The 20,176-nt window shown below is 40.6% G+C and overlaps 1 protein-coding gene and 1 long non-coding RNA gene across 3 annotated transcripts; one reads left to right on the plus strand and one right to left on the minus strand.

Annotated features, from left to right (window-relative positions):
• Positions 1-978: 978 nt before the first annotated feature.
• On the minus strand, positions 979-7,140 carry LOC111951553 (uncharacterized). 2 transcript variants are annotated; one of them, XR_011474019.1, is made up of 5 exons: positions 6,947-7,140; positions 3,219-3,365; positions 2,978-3,127; positions 2,426-2,581; positions 979-2,020 (listed from the first exon to the last, which is right to left on the minus strand). It is a non-coding gene; the product is annotated as an uncharacterized lncRNA (long non-coding RNA). The 2 variants fall into 2 exon arrangements; XR_011474018.1 differs by having other exon boundaries at positions 2,426-3,127.
• On the plus strand, positions 6,523-20,086 carry LOC111951551 (aldo-keto reductase family 1 member B1-like). Its single transcript, XM_023969724.2, has 10 exons — positions 6,523-6,714; positions 16,568-16,741; positions 16,973-17,089; positions 17,372-17,449; positions 17,698-17,820; positions 18,532-18,638; positions 18,912-18,993; positions 19,111-19,194; positions 19,294-19,376; positions 19,636-20,086. The coding sequence occupies exons 1-10, from the start codon at positions 6,646-6,648 to the stop codon at positions 19,787-19,789; spliced, it is 1,071 nt and encodes a 356-aa protein (XP_023825492.1). The 5' UTR covers positions 6,523-6,645; the 3' UTR covers positions 19,790-20,086.
• Positions 20,087-20,176: the final 90 nt, after the last annotated feature.

Genomic DNA, 20,176 nt, shown 5'->3' on the forward strand with positions numbered 1-20,176 from the left:
AAGAGCAATCCATCCTGAATAAGATACTTCCTGTTAAGCAGGATGTGGTTCGAGGAGAAGTTAGGGATGGATAGGACCAGAGTAGGTAGAATTTGTATCCAACCACTCGTCTAGGATCAGATACTCCATCCCCCCTTATGCTCAGGGGTAGCATCCTAGATCTGTGGTTTGATCTACCTCCTACTTCAAGCAACACAGACAAGTCTGCAGGGACAGAACTCCATCATCATCCAAAATCATGAAATTCAATTCAAATGAAAATCACACAGGCCTACTGCTACAAAACTTTGCTAGCTACAATTTATAAATCAGAAATATCTGTTTAGATAAATCTGTGATTATTGGTTATTAGTAAGAAACCTAGCCCTATATGGAATAGCCTACCTGTGCTTGGAGTGGGTAGCAAGTCTGGAGGTGAAGTCAATTGAGTCTTATAATTTAGTAGTGAAACTTCAGATTTAGATATCAGCCCTGGATGGGCAAGTGAAAGGGCCTTAGATATTTAACCAAACCCCGTTTCCTCTTTTGTGTCTATTGGAGCGGAGTGCAAAGGGAAGTTGATACGTCAAATCCTTGGTTGGGCATATCTTGGACAGAAATAATCACCCACAGATTTTGACAAGTCATCACGCTATGTATACTGTTGAATGTGTGTCACATCACTCACTCCGTGGCGTCTTTTTTCGAAGAGGGTTCCATTGTTAGGACAGAGGAGTTTGAGCCGTTTGGAGGGCTGATCGAAAGTGGTGGAATTTTTTGGAAGAGTTCCAGGTGAATTTTTCAGTTTTTGATGTGTCATCTATTTCCTCAATGAGGGATGTTTGTGAAAATTCTGAAAAGAATATTGTTTACAGTAAACGGGGCTATTTGAAGTCCTGAAAGTCAGATACATTACCTACATTCATACTAAAACTCATTTATAGAGACAATTTGATATCATGAAAGAGAATTACTGACAGCAGTTACTTGATATTATTTTGTCATTTTCCACTTTATTTAGACAGTTGGAAACAGACAAGTAGGAGAACAGTAAGAAAAGTGGATGTGGGAATTGAACCAGGATTGGTATATGTGTCTAGCCGTCAGTGTTGCTGCTAGACTGCAGGCTCTGCACAGCTACTTGACTTTCAACTAAGTCTCGACTCCTCAACCCTCAATCATTCTTGAGACAGACATGGATAGACTGTCTGTCGAGTGCAGTTCCTCTTCTCATGAACAAAGAAGCACACAGGAGAACGTAATTGCCAACCTTTGTGGAACTCTGACACTCTGTTCCGTCCGGTACAAAGGCAAAGCACTCTTCTATTCCACGTCTGTTGAGCCCATGTCTGACACACACAGTATAATCTACATAATTAGAAAGACGAACAGCCCATCAGAAGTGATTTGAGGGAAAAAGCCTCCAATTCCCTCTCAAAATATATACTATATTGATTATGTTTATTCACACCAGTTAGGGCTGACGAGAGAGGGACATGGAGGGTCACTTGTTTTGATGAAAAATAAACATCTTCAGATTATTCACAGGGAGCAAACAATATTGAACCCCAAAAATTCAAGGCGTCAGAGAAGCACTTCATTACTCTGCTTTCTCCCTGCAGTATTCTGTCTGAGAGGATGAACTAAGTGGTTAATCAAGCTGAAGCCTCTGCCTTGTTTGAGGGCCAGGAGTGGCCAGGAGAGGCCCGTGGCTGTGGATGATCCACGGACCGTACACAAACACACACACTCCGAACGCACACACACCGCATTACAAACACACAGGGAGGGAGTGGGCAGACGATGGAAGCAGACACTCAGAGGCTCGTGTCTGCCTCAGTGCCCAGCAGAGGTGAAAGGTCGCCCAGCTCTGAGAGGGGCAGCAGGCGTCCCACTGGACAGAGGAGCTCTTCTGTGTGATGGTGAGGTGGATAGTGCAGACTACTTGTTGAATGTCTTTATATGACCTCTCTCCTCTTCTTTCTGAGAACTCAAGTATCATCATCAAGGTCTGATTGTCCAGCCAGAATTCCATCAAACCCTTAAAGAAAGAGACACGTTTATATGTCATGAACCATTGACTTTCTACAATGTTTCTGTTTCTACGTTATGTGTTTTCCCGCAAATAACTTTTCTCAGAAGATGATAATCCACTGCTTTAATTTGATTCACATTGATCAGACCCAATTCAATAATAACTGCTTTGTTAGTGTTCATTGTCTATTAACCCAGTTGAGATTGCTAGTATTCCTGGTATTTCCAGTGAAGATCTATACTAAAAGCATGTAGATGATTTGATTTGATTTTGATGAAAATAATTTCCCATTGATTCCAGTAGCGATTTTTAATAAAAGCCTGATGACAATATCTCCTATGTTGTGTTTAGTCCGTGGACAGAATGTATGGTATGTGGTTGAACTCAGCAGGAGCTGACACTCAGTATTACCTCTGTGTGGACAGGGATGACCCAGTGCACCCTGGCAGACAGACAGAGTCGGAGAGAGAGAGAGAGAGAGAGAGAGGAGGCCCGGCGAGCCGATCACAGAGATACTGTTTGATCTCCCCAGGACAGGTCAGGACTCCAAGATTTAGTGTGTGATCTCTGGTAGGGAGCGGGAAGAAGAAGGGAAGCATGGCCACCGGCCCACAGAGACCCCATTATAACCATACACATCAGGGAGGCCAGACTTGGAGATCAGTAGATCACTAGGGGCATCGGAAAGGAATCCTGGGTCAATAGTGTGTGTTGGTCAATAGCCTGTGTGTGTGTGTGTGTGTGTGTGTGTGTTCTCTGTCCATATTTCTCTTTGTCTATATATGCTTGCCTGTACTTTAACATAGGTAATAGTAGGTATATTGTATAGCCGTATCTTGACATGGATGAGACAGTGACAGTATATATATATGTATTTAATGAATGACTTAAACATGAACTTTAGACGGAAGGTGATGAAAATTCCATCTTAAATTCAAATTCTTCAGTGTTCAGACAACTCACTACAAGTGTTGAACTTTTTGTCCAAAAGTTTCCTAGAGACAGTCAGATCAAGATRAACTAATCTCTCTTATCTTCAAAACTGATCAACCTCTTGTCCTTGATTCTGATCGATGCATTGACTCTGTTCTCCAGGAGCCGTGTCAWCTCAGCCTAGTCAAGTTACACAAAAGATAAACGTAAAAAAATGAAAATGTTCCGCCTTTTTAGATGGCAATTGTATGTGGCTRCATGTCTGGCTTACCTGTGCCTCTTTGATCATGCCAGAGCATGGAGATGTGATGGCTGGGCGTTTGATTCCAGGGGTACTTTGACAGCTCACAGGCTGGCAAAAGGCTGTCGGATGTCTGCAGGCAGATCAGAGGAGACGGGGTGGAAATCAGAAGTCCAGCTGGGAGAAGATCAGAAGAGACACAAACTTCAGCGAGAGCCATTGTGAGGTACACAGACAGTGGCTCTGATAACTTTTCTGTTTCTTGTTTCTTTTCTTATTTTTCTTTTTTCTTTCAGTACGTCCTTTTCAGAATTTTGAACGGCTCATTTAAATGTCTGTGAGGTTTTGTCTGACTTTGACAAAATTGGTGGGTTGTTTTTTCGTCATTTGGTTGCCTTTTGGGGTTTGGCTTATTCTTCATGGTGGGGAATAACTATTCGATACGTACAGTAGGCTCCACACATTCACATTGCACATGTTTCAAGACAGAGATTTTTTGAAAAATAATGATTACCCCTTTTTTCAATTTTTGCCTAAAATGACATATCTAACTGCCTGTAGCTCAGGCCCTGAAGCAATGATATGCATATTATTGGTACCATTTTAAAGGAAACACTTTGAAGGTTATGGAAATGTGAAAGGAATGTAGTAGAAAATAACACAATAGATTTGGTAAAAGATAATACAAAGAAATAAAACAACCGCTTTTGTATTTTGTTCTTTGAAATGCAAGAGAAAGGCCATCATGTATTATTCCAGCCCAGGTGCAATTTAGATTTTGGCCACTAGATGATGTATGTGTAGTGTATGTGCAAAGTTTAGACTGATCCAAAGAACCATTGCATTTCTGTTCAAAATGTTGTATCAAGACTGCCCAAATGTGCCTAATTTGTTTATTAATAACTTTTCATCTTCAAAATTGTGCACTCTCCTCAAACAATTGCATGGTAGTCTTTCACTGTAATAGCTACTGTAAATTGGACAGTGCAGTTAGATTAACAAGAATTTAAGCTTTCTGCCAATATCAGATATGTCTATGTCCTGGGAAATGTTCTTGTTACTTACAACCTCATGCTAATCGCATTAGCCTACATTAGCTCAACCGTCCCGTGGAAGGGACACTGATCCTGTAGAAGATTTATTAATGAGATTAACCTGGTTAAGGGCTGGAGTCAATCCATATCACGGAAAGTCCGTGTTATAGCTTGATTAAAATGTAAAGACAATGTTCCCGCATTCGTGGAGACTGCATTCAAGGTAAACGCTGCATATATTGGCTCAATCAAAAATTACCTTGACATTTTTACACGGATCTTTCGCGATACTTCCGCATTAAGGTTTGAATCCAGCCCTTACCAAAGGGTAAGTAAATACAACATCTTATGGTATACTGTGTTTCTTGAATTTTTAACCAGGTTCAAATTCAAGATGCTGTATAGGAAGTTATCAAATTACACTGAACAAAAATATAAACGCAACATGCAACAATTTCAAAGATTTTGGGCCTCAGGATTTCATCACGGTATCTCTGTGCATTCAAATTGCCATCCATATAATGCAATTGTGTTCATTGTCCGAGGCACTCTGTTCACAATGCTGATATCGGCAAACCACTCACCCACAAGATGCCAAACATGCTGTCTGCCATCTGCCCGGTACAGTTGAAACCGGGATTCATCTGTGAAGAGCACACTTCTTCAGCTTGCCAGTGGCCATCGAAGGTGAGCATTTGCCCACAATTCGGTTACGATGCCAAACTGCAGAGAGGTCAAGGCCCTGGTGAGGACGACGAGCACGCAGATGAGCTTCCCTGAAACGGTTTCTGAGAGTTTGTGAAGCAAACTCAGTTTCATCAGCTATCCGGTTGGCTGGTCTCAGACAATCCTGCAGGTGAAGAAGCCAGATGTGGAGGTCCTGGGCTGGCGTGGTTACACCTGGTCTGTGGTTATTAGGCCGGTTGGATGTACTGCCAAATTCTCCAAAATTACGTTGGAGACGGTTGAACATTAAATTCTCTGGCAATAGCGCTGGTGGGCATTTCTGCAGTCAGCATTTCACTTGCACGCTCCCTCAAAACTTGAGACATCTGTGGCATTGTGTTGTGTAACAAAACTGCACGTTTTAGAGTTGTATTTTATTGTCCCCAGCACAAGGTGCACCTGTGTAATGACCATGCTGTTTAATCGGCTTCTTGATATGCCACACCTGTCAGATGGATGGAATATCTTGGCAAAGGAGAAATTCTCATTAACAAGGACAAAAGGACAAAAATTAATTTGTGCACAACATTTGAGAGAAATAAGATTTTTGTGCATATGGAACATTTTCGGGATCTTTTATTTCAGGTCATGAAACATGGGGCCGACACTTTACATGTTGCGTTTATATTTGTGTTGAGTGGACCAAAGACTAGTCTATATTATACTCCCTAATCACATGCTTTAGGCTTTATCTTAGGCTTTTTCTTATTTTTTAAATAAGATTATTGATGGCAATGCAATGTTTTTTTCTTTCTTGACCACATCTCTTCCTCACATTTCACACAAATATAAAAATCTTAGTATCAATACCATATTAGAATTTAACCTTTTGACCTCATGCATGTATCACTAAATGCATAATTTCAATTATTTCCTTGGAGAGCAGTATTCCGCGGTGTAGTATCCATAATATGCCAGTTAAAGGTGCAATCTGCAGTTCAAACAATAAGAAAGCGGTCCCACCGCCCCTGAATTGGTAAATAGCTTAGGGTTTGGGGCTGGAGAAATTTTACCACTCTCAAATTCATAGACAGAGCTATGGATGCAAGGACTGAGCATCCATAAAATCTAAGTGATAGTTTTAACCATGTTTGAGTCATTACAGTGTTTACAAACAAAAGTAAAAACAAGCTTATATTTTGGGTATATGCAATTTTAAGTAAAAAAAATCGTAACTTTTGCAATTTCCCCTTTTAGCGTTTGATTGCCAGCTGAACGGTGTGGTAATGTCTCCCTCTAGTGCTTGTTACACATAATGCTTGAGGTGAAGCAAACGTTTTTGATTAAGTTTCAGAAACAAATTGATAAGATGCAAATGTGCAATTCAAGGTGTGTGTGGGGGGGGGGGGCAATGATTATTCCATTTGTGAAAATGCTGTTAAACTATTTTGGTTCTGTTTTACGAAGAACGTATTCGTATTCTGGAAACATTTCAAATCCATCTGCAGGTTTATGTCAAAGTAGTCTGAAGCGACTCATCTGTGCCATTGTAAAATCATTAATAGAGGGTGGCACTGTTGTCCAGGATGTTTAGCTAAATAGAATTCCAGACGTAATATATAACCAATATGTGCTGGCTGCTGTACCATTCGTAGTCTGAACTTTGCACTGCACTTGAGGTTGGACTAGCACACTCGGGACTAGCACACTCGGCAAATGCAACAAAGTATCTAAAGGTATATTTTGCAACAAAGAGGATGATGGCAACATCCGTGAAATTGAACACCGGTGCAGACATGCCCATTCTCGGTCTCGGGACGTGGAAGGTTCGTTCTAAATTTAGCAAGTAATCCCCTTTACTTGTATTTTGTCAAGAAAGCTAGCTATACTACTAGCTAGCTAGCTAGGTCCAACTTTTTGAGTTCTTGGTCTTTGAGCAACTTTGGAAATTACAGAATTCTATGCATTTATGACATATGAATACGTAGCTTTCTCTCTTCCGTTATGCAATTATAATATCTTTTCAAGTAATGTTACTTATCTCTAACGTAAACTCACCCCATTCCGTACAAATGTGCGTAACCGCGACATTCAAACGAGGCTACAAAGAAAACTAATGGGACTGTGTTGACTTCAAAATCGGGGGTGTGAACTAGGTTTCTATTCAAGCGTTGATCGACATGGTAATGGCTCTATAGTATTGGAGAAAAGTAGAAAAAACTGACCCTCCGTTACATCTTGACGTGTCATGTCGTAACGTACAGCACGCATAAAGCAACTATTTCGGTTTTACAATCTCTCTCCACCAGGTGTAGCACTTCCCTCATCCTTTAAAAACAAGAAATGGACAGTGACGGGGGTAAGGGGGGATACCTAGTCATTTTTTTCGTCATCATTGCATGCGATCATCATTCTCAAAGCCGCTGTTTACTTGTAAGATCAATTTAGCACCGCTCTAAAAACCCGATTCAAATTCGACACAAACCTTCAAATAGGTATGTAATGACACATTATATAAACTCTTTATAGTTTTTTTTATTTACATTTTAGAGGCGATAAGTTGATAAGTTGGACAGATCAAAAAAGCAATTTTCCCACACGACATCTGTCCTTCTCACTATAACGCATTAGTTTCGCTTCCCCACCCGCCATTTTTAAAAAGACCCGAAGGAGCTCATTGCCTTCTTGAATTATGCAGAAACGGGCAGCGTGAAGGTCTCGGCATGAATTATGTTGGAAAGGGAAGAAATTGTGCTTTACAATGGTATTGAAATTACAGTTGATCTGGAAGTATTACGTTTTGGGGGCGCTAAAATAAGGTAAATTGTACGGACCAAGGCAATGTACGAGTTCACGTGAGTTTACATTACTTATCACGCTCTCGACAATAACATAACCAGGAGCCAGCTGTAATTCCATAAAATGAGCAATGAGATTTGTTCGATTTGAGATTTTTATATAGCCTGCCCTACTGTATTGTATTGTCAAAATATTAGCTAGTCAAGATATGTGAACTCTTTTTAGGAATAGGCAATAAACCCCATAGTTTCTGTTACAATAAAGATTTGCTTAGCCTTGGTCCTGTGATTTTGTCGTTGAAAGGCTGCACCCATTTTCTCATAGCTGTATCAATAAAAGTCACAAATCCCTTTTGTGCAATATCTTGTGATCAAGTCTGTATATATTTGAATCCACAAGGGACATTTGCAGGTTACTGCATTTTATATATATATATAATGTTGTATTTATTATTGGACCATCCTCCATTCCCTCTTTGGAGGACAAACATAATTGTGTTTTTACTGCTTTTTCTTTTTTGTTACATGTACAATTTACATACATGGAACTTTCTTTTACACAGTAGTTACATAACTATATTTTGCTATTTGACACATTACATCTGGATACATAGTACTTAAACACATCCGATAGAGATATATACATACATACATACATACTAGAGGTCGACCGATTAATCGGAATGGCCGTTTAATCGGGGCCGATTTCAAGTTTTCATAACAATTGGAAATCGGTATTTTTGGGCACCGATTTGACAATTTAAAAAATAAAAATGTACAACTTAATTTAATCTTTATTTAACTAGGCAAGTCAGTTAAGAACACATTCTTATTTTCAATGACGGCCTAGGAAACGAGGCAGAACGACAGATTTTTAACCTTGTCAGCTCGGGGGATCCAATCTTGCATTGATTTCATTGCACTCCATGAGGAGCATGCCTGTTAGCGAATGCAGTAAGCTAAGGTAAGTTGCTAGCTAGCATTAAACTTATCTTATAAAAAACAATCAATCAATGACTGTCATTGCTCCAATGTGTACTTAACCATAAACATCAATGCCTTTCTTAAAATCAATACACAAGTATATATTTTTAAACCTGCATATTTAGTAAAGAAATGCAGGTTAGCAGGCAATATTAACCAGGTGAAATTGTGTAATTTCTCTTGCGTTCATTGCACGCAGAGTCAGGGTAATGCAACAGTTTGGGCCGCCTGGCTCTTTGCGAACTAATTTGCCAGAACTTTACGTAATTATGACAACATTGAAGGTTGTGCAATGTAACAGGAATATTTAGACTCATGGATGCCACCCGTTAGATAAAATACGGAACGGAATAAACATTTTGTTTTCGAGGTGATAATTTCCGGATTAGTCAAAGGTACAGTGGGGAGAACAAGTATTTGATACACTGCCGATTTTGCAAGTTTTCCTACTTACACAGCATGTAGAGGTCTGTAATTTATCATAGGTACACTTCAACTGTGAGAGACGGAATCTAAAACAAAAATCCAAGAAATCACATTGTATAATTTTTAAGTAATTAATTTGCATTTTATTGCATGACATAAGTTTTGATCACCTACCAACCAGTAAGAATTCCGGCTCTCACAGACCTGTTAGTTTTTTTCTTAAGAAGCCCTCCTGTTCCACTCATTCTGTATTAACTGCACCTGTTTGAACTCGTTACCTGTATAAAAGACACCTGTCCCACAACTCAATCAAACAGACGCAACCTCTCCACAATGGCCAAGACCAGAGAGCTGTGTAAGGACATCAGGGATAAAATTGTAGACCTGCACAAGGTGGTGGGCTACAGGACAATAGGCAAGCAGCTTGGTGAGAAGGCAAAACTGTTGGCGAAATTATTAGAAAATGGAAGAAGTTCAAGCTGACGGTCAATCACCTCCGTCTGGTGCTCCATGCAAGATCTCACCTCGTGGGGCATCAATGATCATGAGGAAGGTGAGGGATCAGCCCAGAACTACATGGCAGACCTGCTCAATGACCTGAAGAGAGCTGGGCCACAGTCTCAAAGAAAACCATTAGTAACACACTACGCCGTCATGGATTAAAATTCTGCAGTGCACGCAAGGACCCCCTGCTCAAGCCAGCGCATGTCCAGGCCCGTCTGAAGTTTGCCAATGACCATCTGGATGATCCAGAGGAGGAATGGGAGAAGGTCATGTGGTCTGATGAGACAAAAATAGAGCTTTTTGGTCTAAACTCCACTCGCCGTGTTTGGAGGAAGAAGAAGATGAGTACAACCCCAAGAACACCATCCCAACCGTGAAGCATGGAGGTGGAAACATCATTCTTTGGGGATGCTTTTCTGCAAAGGGGACAGGACGACTGCACCGTATTGAGGGGAGGATGGATGGGCCATGTATCGCGAGATCTTGGCCAACAACCTCCTTCCCTCAGTAAGAACATTGAAGATGGGTCGTGGCTGGGGTCTTCCAGCATGACAACAACCGAAACACACAGCCAGGGCAACTAAGGAGTGGCTCCGTAAGAACATCTCAAGGTCCTGGAGTGGCCTAGCCAGTCTCCAGACCTGAACCCAATAGAAAATCTTTGGAGGGAGCTGAAAGTCCGTATTGCCCAGCGCCAGCACCGAAACCTGAAGGATCTGGAGAAGGTCTGTATGGAGGAGTGGGCCAAAACCTCTACTGCAGTGTGTGCAAACCTGGTCAAGAACTACAGGAAACGTTTGATCTGTGTATTTGCAAACAGAGGTTTCTGTACCAAATATTAAGATCTGCTTTTCTGATGTATCAAATACTTATGTCATGCAATAAAATGCAAATTAATTACTTAAAAATTATACAATGTGATTTTCTGGATTTTTGTTTTAGATTCCGTCTCTCACAGTTGAAGTGTACCTATGATAAAAATTACAGACCTCTACATGCGTTGTAAGTAGGAAACCTGCAAAATCGGCAGTGTATCAAATACTTGTTCTCCCCACTGTATATGGTTTGAGAGAAATAGTCGACGCGTTATATTCTGTAATAACTTGCGGCTGAATTTGAAAGGGTTCCTTCGTTATTTTACCGTTCATGTCTTCCATAGAGAATGTCTTGATCTACTTCAAATAAGGTCTGTGTTTCGTGCAGGCTTAAACCGCCTCGACGTTTGATACCCGTGTAAATCTCACTAGGATAAGGTAATGTTTGTCAACATATTTTCATTACCACTCTACAATTTTTTTATATCTTCGCTTATATTTAGCCAATATTGATCAGAGTTACCTTGTCCTATGGATATCTACACAGTTATAAAATTGGCACGGTGATGTAAGCCTACATGAAACACAGACCTTATTTTAAGTGAATCTAAAATATCCTATGGAATAAATGAAGGAACCGCTTTTCAGATTTTGCTAGGTGTCATGGAATTATGACTCGCACTTTGGTTGTCAATTCTTACCATGCCCATTATTAAAATAGGGTATTTTGCATATAGAAATTAAAGTTTTTGTTTTCAACATTCATCACAGGTAACTTAAACTTTATTTTTATTCAAACAGTTGAGAGTATTTGTCTCCTAAGCAGACTCTTCAGTATCATTGTCACTACAGCTGTGTGCGTGTGTGTATTTATGTATTATATTAAGTTAAAATAAAAGTGTTCATTGTTCATTCAGTATTGTTGCAATTTTCATTATTACAAAAATGTGTGTGTGTGTGTATGATATATATATATATTTAAAGAAATAATAATAATAATTTAAATTAATCGGTTTTGGCTTTTTTTGTCCTCCAATAATCGGTATCGGTATCGGCATTGAAAAATCATAATCGGTCGACCTCTAATACATACACACATACATACACACATCCACCCACCCACCGCTTGGCTTTTTCCACATTTTGTTACATTACAGCCTTATTATAAAATGTATAAAAAAAATTAAATAAAAAAAATCTATCTACACACAATACCCCATAATGACAAAGCAAAAACAGTTTTTTAAAACATTTTTGCTAATTTATATTAAAAAATGAAATATCACATTTACATAAGTATTCAGACCCTTTACTCAGTACTTCGTTGAACCACCTTTGGCAACAATTACAGCCTTGAGTCTTCTTGGGTATGACACTATAAGCTTGGCACACCTGTATTTGGACAGTTTCTCCGACTCTTCTCTGCAGATCCTCTCAAGCTCTGTCCGATTGGATGGGGAGCGTCGCTGCACAGCTCTTTTCAGTTTTCTCCCAAGATGTTTGATCGGGTTCAAGTCCGGGCTTTGGCTGGGCCCCTCAAGAATATTCAGAGACTTGTCCCGAAGCCACTCCTGCGTTATCTTGGCTGTGTGCTTCAGGTCGTTGTCCTGTTGGAAGGTGAACCTTTGCCCTAGTCTGAGGTCCTGAGTGTTCAGGAGAAGATTTTCATCAAGGAACTCTCTGTACTTTGCTCTGTTCAGCTTTCCCTCAATCCTGACTAGTCTCCCAATCCCTGCCACTGAAAAACATCCCCACAGCATGATGCTGCCACCACCACGCTTGGCATTCAGGCCAAAGAGATCAATCTTGTTTTCATTAGAACAGAGAATCTTGTTTCTCGTGGTCTGAGTCCTTTAGGTGCCTTTTGGCAAACTCCAAGCAGGCTGTCATGAGCCTTTTACTGAGGAGTGGCTTCCATCTGGCCACTCTACCATAAAGGCCTGATTGGTAGAGTGCTGCAGAGATGGTTGTTCTTCTGGAAGGTTCTCCTATCTCCACAGAGGAACTCAGGAGCTCCGTCAGAGTGACCATCAGGTTCTTGGTCACCTCCGTGACCAAGGTCCTTCTCTCCCAATTGCTCAGTTTGGCCGGGCAGCCAGCTCTAGGAAGAGTCTTGGTGGTTGCAAACTTCTTCCATTTAAGAATGATGAAGGCCGCTGTGCTCTTAGGGACCTTCAATGCTGCAGAAATGTTTTGGTACCTTTCCCCCAGATCTGTGCCTCGACACAATCCTGTCTCGGAGCTCTACAGACCATTCCTTCAACCTCATGGCTTGGTTTTTGCTCTGACATGCACTGTCAACTGTGCGACCTTATATAGACAGGTGTGTGCCTTTCCAAATCATGTCCAATCAATAGAATTTACCACAGGTGGACTCCAATCAAGTTATAGAAACATCTCAAGGATGGCCAATGGAAACAGGATACACCTGAGCTCAATTTCGAGTCTCATAGCAAATGGTCTGAATACTTATGTAAATAAGGTATCTGTTTTAGTTTTTTATACATTTGCAAAAATGTTTAAAAAAAACTGTTTTAGCTTTGTCATTATGGGGTATTGTGTGTATATGTTTTTATTTAATCAATTTTAGAGTAAGGCTGTAACGTAACAAAATGTGGAAAAGGTCAAGGGGTCTGAATACTTTCTGAATGCACTGTATATAGTATTTTCAGTCACAACATTTATAGATCATGGTATTTTGAACCCACCCCTCAGCTGCTCTCAGCCCATTCCACCTACTGTATCTCTATAAATCACCCTCTTATGATTTGTCAGCCAGGAGGTAACATCGAGATCCTACTACTACAAAGGGAGGCTTACTGATATCTAAAAACGCGTTGATCGACATGGTAATGGCTCTATAGTATTGGAGAAAAGTAGAAAAAACTGACCCTCCGTTACATCTTGACGTGTCATGTCGTAACGTACAGCACGCATAAAGCAACTATTTCGGTTTTACAATCTCTCTCCACCAGGTGTAGCACTTCCCTCATCCTTTAAAAACAAGAAATGGACAGTGACGGGGGTAAGGGGGGATACCTAGTCATTTTTTTCGTCATCATTGCATGCGATCATCATTCTCAAAGCCGCTGTTTACTTGTAAGATCAATTTAGCACCGCTCTAAAAACCCGATTCAAATTCGACACAAACCTTCAAATAGGTATGTAATGACACATTATATACACTCTTTATAGTTTTTTTAAAATATATTTTAGAGGCGATAAGTTGATAAGTTGGACAGATGTGATACTGCTACTACTACTACAAAGGGAGGCTTACTGGATATCCTATCTAAAAACATTGACCCCTAGTGGTCTGAATATTGACTTTGATCTCAGGCATTTCTTATAAACAATCATTTATTTTATGAACAAGTATTATATATTGATATATTTGTTTTACAGCTTATTAGCATAAACCTAATATGTTCCCCCTGTTGATTATGCTTATTATGCATTAAGGTTGAACCATAAGATTATATGTAACAAATATGAAATGAAATTGAATTAAACAATAATGTATGTTGATGCAAATATTATGTACAATATTCAATTATGTTTCTATATGATAACAATAGCCTAATATATTTAATATCCTATAAACTATTGTTTTTTTTAACAGTTTCACTAATTAATTCTAAATAACTTAATCATTATGACACACTATTGTCATTGGTTGCACTAATTGCACTGTTTGTCTACATAACCTGGTTCAAGTATTCATGACATTACCCTGAAGAAGGCACTGTGATGCCGAAACGGTTGTAAATACACAATAAATTACTGGGAGTTTATATATGGAGTCTGCGACTCTATTTATTTTGATAGTTAATAGTTTATTTGCCATTAGTCAGCACTTCCACACAAACAACTTTTTTCTGGGTGTGCACCAGCTCATGTTTTTTACGTTGAAAATTCTCAAATAATTTGCTGTGTTTTTCCATCCAGTTTTCTTTATTTTTGTAATACACTGAGTGTTCAAAACATTAAGAACACCTGCTCTGACCAGGTGAAAGCTCTGACCAGGTGAAAGCTATCATCCCTTATTGATGTCACTTGTTAAATCCACTTCAATCAGTGCCAATGAAGGGGAAGAGACAAGTTAAAGGGTTTTTAAGCCTTGAGACATGGATTGTGTATGTCTGCCATTCAGAAGGTGCCTTTGAATGGGGTATGGTAGTAGGTGCCAGGCACCCCGGCTTGTGTCAAGAACTGCAATGCTACTAGGTTTTTCACGCTCAACCGTTTCCCGTGTCTATCAAGAATGGTCCACCATTCAAAGGACATTCAGGCAACTTGACATAGCTGTGGGAAACATTCGAGTCAACATGGGCCAGTATCCCTGTGGAACGCTTTCGACACATTATAGAGTCCATCCCCGACGAATTGAGGCTGTTCTGAGATGCAACTCAATATTAGGAAGGTGTTCATAATGTTTAGTATACTCAGTTTATATTACACTTGATCGTTCTTGAGTAAGTTTCTGCAGTTCTTTTTGTTTTTCTTCTAACTTACTCTGTGCTTCTATGGTAGTGTTTTATTTACATTTTTTGTTATTTTTGTACTTTCCCCTTTTTCTTCCCAATTTCAATCATGTCTCATTGCTGCAACTCCCCAACGAGTTCAGGAGGCGAAGGTCAAGTCTATGCATCCTCCGAAACATGACCCACAAAACCACACTTCTTAACACCCGCCCGCTTAACCCGGAAGCCAGCCGCACCAATGTGTCGGAGGAAATACTGTTAAACTGACGACCAAGTCAGCTTGCAGGCGCTTGGCCCGCCTCAAGGAGTTGCTAGAGTGCGATCCAATTCTGTCTCCCATCAACACTCTTTAAACTTTTGGTGCCAGCGAGGACACAAGAAAGTAGACGACTAGATTGATTTTAAGCCTCCTCCATGTATATCTCAGTAGGTCATGGTTTTTAAGCCTCCATAAATCCACTAGTTCTAATGTGTCCATGGTTGTCGTGGTCTCCTTAAGTGCATGTTTTTTTGTGATTTCCATTACTGTCCATTGAAGTACTTAAAACTGTGAGATCGATAGATTCTTATAAATAGTTTCTAAGAAGCGTGAATCATCGTTATTTGGACCATAAAGATTAATGAGACAAATCTGTTTATGGTCCAATAGCATATATAAATATATCATTTTTTTTTTTTTTTTTTTACCCCCTTTTCTCCCCAATTTTCGTGGTATCCAATCGCTAGTAATTACTATCTTGTCTCATCGCTACAACTTCCGTACGGGCTCGGGAGAGACGAAGGTCGAAAGCCATGCGTCCTCCGAAGCACAACCCAACCCAACCAACCCAATCTTAACACAGCGCGCCTCCAACCCGGAAGCCAGCCGCACCAATGTGTCGGAGGAAACACCGTGCACCTGGCCCCCTTGGTTAGCACGCACTGTGCCCGGTCCGCAGTGGCTAGCGCGATGCAGTGCCCTAGACCACTGCGCCACCCGGGAGGCCCCAATAGCATATTTAAAAGGATCCACATTTCCTTGCAGATCTGTTTGGACAGTGTGTACATTCGGATCGAAATTATTGTTAGTTAATATCATCACCTCTTTTGAGTTTCTTTGCCCGTGACACAAACATTTCCTCCCTGTCCCTTTTCCACACAACCTCATCTGTAGTTGTAGAATGAGTTTCCTGTAAACAATATTCCTTCTCTTTTAGCCAGGTAAAGACCGATAATGCTTTTTGTCTTTATCTGCTACGCCATTACAATTACAGCTAGCTATACTTATTTCACCATGCACCATAATATATGCCTGTATACTTTACTACCAAAAAGTACCATGATGATCAACCTGCTAGACACCCTGAATATATCCATACTTATTAATACTACCAGAATCAATGTCTGCCATCTATCCATGTACCATACTATATGCACTGCTAAACACACTGCAGCTGCAACTTACTAAGTAGATCTCCAGTTATCTTTCCAATAAACCTCCTGGGAACACCTCCCCCATCCCAGAAGGGGCTGTTGTTCCTGATGATTTCACCCCACCGCCGTATCCGTAACGCACCTTTAGCGTCCTAAGCACGCCTTCAACTGCCGATTGGCTGCTGAAGACCTTGATAATGTTGTAGTTGAATCATTTGAAAGAAAGAATCATTCTGTTTCCTGCTCCCTCCGCAGTACCACTCCCACCCAGCTAAAGTAACTGATGCGGTGAGGGCGGCCATAGCTGCAGGCTACAGACACATCGATGGGGGCTTCATCTACCAGAACGAGACAGAGGTGGGAGAGGGAATTCATGCCATGGTCAAGGAGGGGGTGGTGAAGAGAGAGGAGCTGTTCGTGGTCAGCAAGGTGAGATGCAATGTCACTGTCTTGCAGTACAGTTATCTCTCGTCTCAAGTTTGTACCACTGACATTGCAGTGAGAAGTTGAACCACTCCTTAATATGCTATTTAAAATAACAAACTTGCTATCAAGGCTATATAATTGAAGTGATCAAATCTTGGCTAGTGAATCTGTGGTTTAGGTTGAATTGAGGAAATTGGGTGGTAGTTACGCAAGTCAAGCATGTTCTCTTTTCAGCTGTGGTACACATTCCATGGGAAGTCTATGGTGAAAGAAGGCTGTCAGAAGACTCTCAGTGATCTCAAACTGGACTACCTGGATCTTTATCTGATACACTGGCCCATGGGCTTCCAGGTGAGACTAATACCATTTTAACACTATCTCACGTGTAGCTTTTTTGCTCACGTCAGCTCCATTGGTTCATGGCAGGGTATTCAAATCCACGCCTGGAGGTATGGAGTGCTGCTGTTTTCTGTTCTACCTGATAATGTCCCAGGTCTAAATCAGTCCCCGATAAGAGAGGAAGAATGAGAATCGGCAGTAGAACTGGCTTCAAGGTCCAGATTTGAATTCCCCAGGTTTATGGAGCTGTAAGAGTGTCTTGTGACTTTTCTAATTGCTATCGTTGTTGCGCAGCCTGGAGAGGCCCTCTTCCCTACGGACAGCAATGGAAATAATATTGACGATGGGTCCAAGTTCCTGGAGACATGGGAGGTGAGTCAGTGCGAGAGGACGCGTCCTCTAAGACACTATAGGACAGTGTACAGTTCTCTTCAATTGAACATCACTTCAACTGGGTTATATTCATTAGACACCAAACGGACTGAAACAGTGACTACCTGGTCCAATAAGAAATGCTCATTTTTGTTTTCCGTTGTGTGCCCTAATGAATACAACCCTGAGTTTATTGTTATCTATCACATATTGGGGATGCCATATTGACCTGTTGTGCTGTATACTAGGCTATGGAGGAGCTGGTGGATGCTGGACTGGTCAAGGCTATCGGTGTCTCCAACTTTAACAAAGACCAGATTGAATCCATCCTGAACAAGCCAGGCCTCAAGTATAAACCTGCCAACAACCAGGTACTGACTTTCCTTCATTACTGAAGGAGTGTTTACTGATGGCGATAGCCACTCAAAAAGCTCACAAGCCTGGGATCAACACAATACATTGTGAAGCACACAATGCTGATCCTATATTCTTATGTGACGTTAATTGTATCTTGTATCCCTCAACCTTCTTTTAAATGAGACTTTTCAGGACACTGAGCACCCAACGCTTGTTTTAAACCCTCCCTCAAAGGGCAGAGGCCTCGTTGTCAATATCCCTGCCCCATTGTCTTATTCACAGTGACCGCTCGGTCAGGTAAAGGCCTGTTTAGTGCCTTATAGTCAGCCTCTTTCCCTGAGGCAAGGCAGCAATGCTTTGGTGACCTTACTGCGGTTTTCCAGGCACATCTATCCCAATAGACATCCTGATTAACGGGTACATATCAATCTGATTATTTGAGTGGACGGACCCTCTTGTGCTTTCTATTGTCACCATACTGAACAACTTCCCAGGCTTCCTAAATAAACAGCAACACTTTTTGGGGGCTTATTTGACAGTAATACACAAAGGGTCTTAATTCAAATAAATGTTTTTTTTATTTGTAATCCACCATATCATTTAATTCTGTATCTTTATCAGGATAAAATACCACCACTAATTCTCTTATAATACAGTACATCCCATGTGTTGTAATAAGAACTGTAGGTGAAGTGAATAACCTCACTAATTATTTCTACTGCCAGGTTGAATGTCACCCCTATCTGAACCAGGAGAAGTTGATCAACTACTGTCACTCTAAGGGCATCTCTGTGACCGCCTACAGCCCCCTGGGTGCCCCAGACAGACCATGGTGAGGGCATATACTTCAACTAATAATACCTGAGAGATATGCACTGAGTATACAAAACATTAAGAACACCTGCCCTTTCCATGACAGACTGACCAGGTGAAAGCTACGATCCCTTGTCACTTGTTAAATCCAATATTTCAACTCGATATTAGGAAGGTGTTCCTAATGTTTGGTATAGTCAGTGTACATTCACCTTGTATATGAATTCTGAACATACACAGCCATTTACAGTTGTCCCTGTGAAAAGATTGTAACACTGTGTGTCAATAACAGGTTCAAACCAGGGGACCCTTCGCTGCTGGAGGATCCCAACATCAAGGCCATCGCTGAGAAGCACAAGAAGACCTCTGCCCAGGTACTGTACTCTAATACCCTTTTCCCACTATCGAGCCAACCCGAACCGTACTGATATTTTCTTTAACCTGGGATCCCATTTACATGTCCGCTTTTCTCTCTGTCATCCTCACTTCAGGTCCTGATCCGCTTCCATATRCAACGGAACACGATTGTGATTCCCAAGTCTATCACCCCCACACGTATCCAGGAGAATTTCAAGGTATTATCTCCCATAAATTCTCCATTATTTGAAGAGGTGTGTCATCTGATTTAGTTCACACGTGTGGCTTTGGGGTAATTGTCTTTTTGAACCATGCAGGTGTTTGACTTTCTGTTGAGCGATGAGGAAATGAAGACCATRCTGGGCTTTAYCAGGAACTGGAGAGTCTGCCCAATGAAAGGGTGAGACCCTACCTGGTTTATTTTGACCCATGTACTGTATTTTATAGTYTACACTCTCTCTGCGGAGGCTCAAACTGTTTAAATAAGTATTATGAAGTCAAATTTCAGTCGAATCATCATTTTKATGTGATGATGACAGTTATGTTATGCTGTTACTTTTCTTTGAATTCAAATATACTTAGTGTTCATTTTGATTTCTGAACATGTGAACAACTGTACTGTCTCTCTGAATGGTGTTTTGTTTTACTTTGTCACCCAGGAGCATGAAGCACAAGGACTACCCATTCAGTGCTGAATTAAGGAAACAGTGGATTCACAAAGTTACATCTCTGATGTCTGCCCTCTCTCTGTTCTTGTTCAGATTCATTCTTATTTCTCCCGTTAAGACAATGTGCAGAAATAGCCACCCTTGAGCTAGTTTCTTGCGAATACCCTCTTGTGCTAGCGAATACCCATACATACTGTGATTTTAGTATTTGTGTATTGCACTATTGTATTTCTCATGAGATATACACTCTGACCTATARTATTGCCTTCTTTCATAGCCTAATGCACAATGGTCATTATTTTTTCAACAATCATGGAAACATAATTTGACATAGGATCGATATTAATGAAGTATAAAAAAGCTTTTGGTTTCTGGTTTGATACTGTAGCAAATGCAAGGTGCCAGATTTCCTAACGCACAATACYGTGTTTGTGGCTTCTCACATGACCGAGTTTGTTTGTTTCTCTTTGGTCACTCACAAGTGTTTTCATCAATTAGCATCCACATTTACAGGCCATATATAATCMTATGA

This window comes from Salvelinus sp. IW2-2015, linkage group LG24 (genome assembly GCF_002910315.2).
Source record: "Salvelinus sp. IW2-2015 linkage group LG24, ASM291031v2, whole genome shotgun sequence".
In the NCBI taxonomy this organism is placed as follows: Eukaryota; Metazoa; Chordata; class Actinopteri; order Salmoniformes; family Salmonidae; genus Salvelinus; species Salvelinus sp. IW2-2015.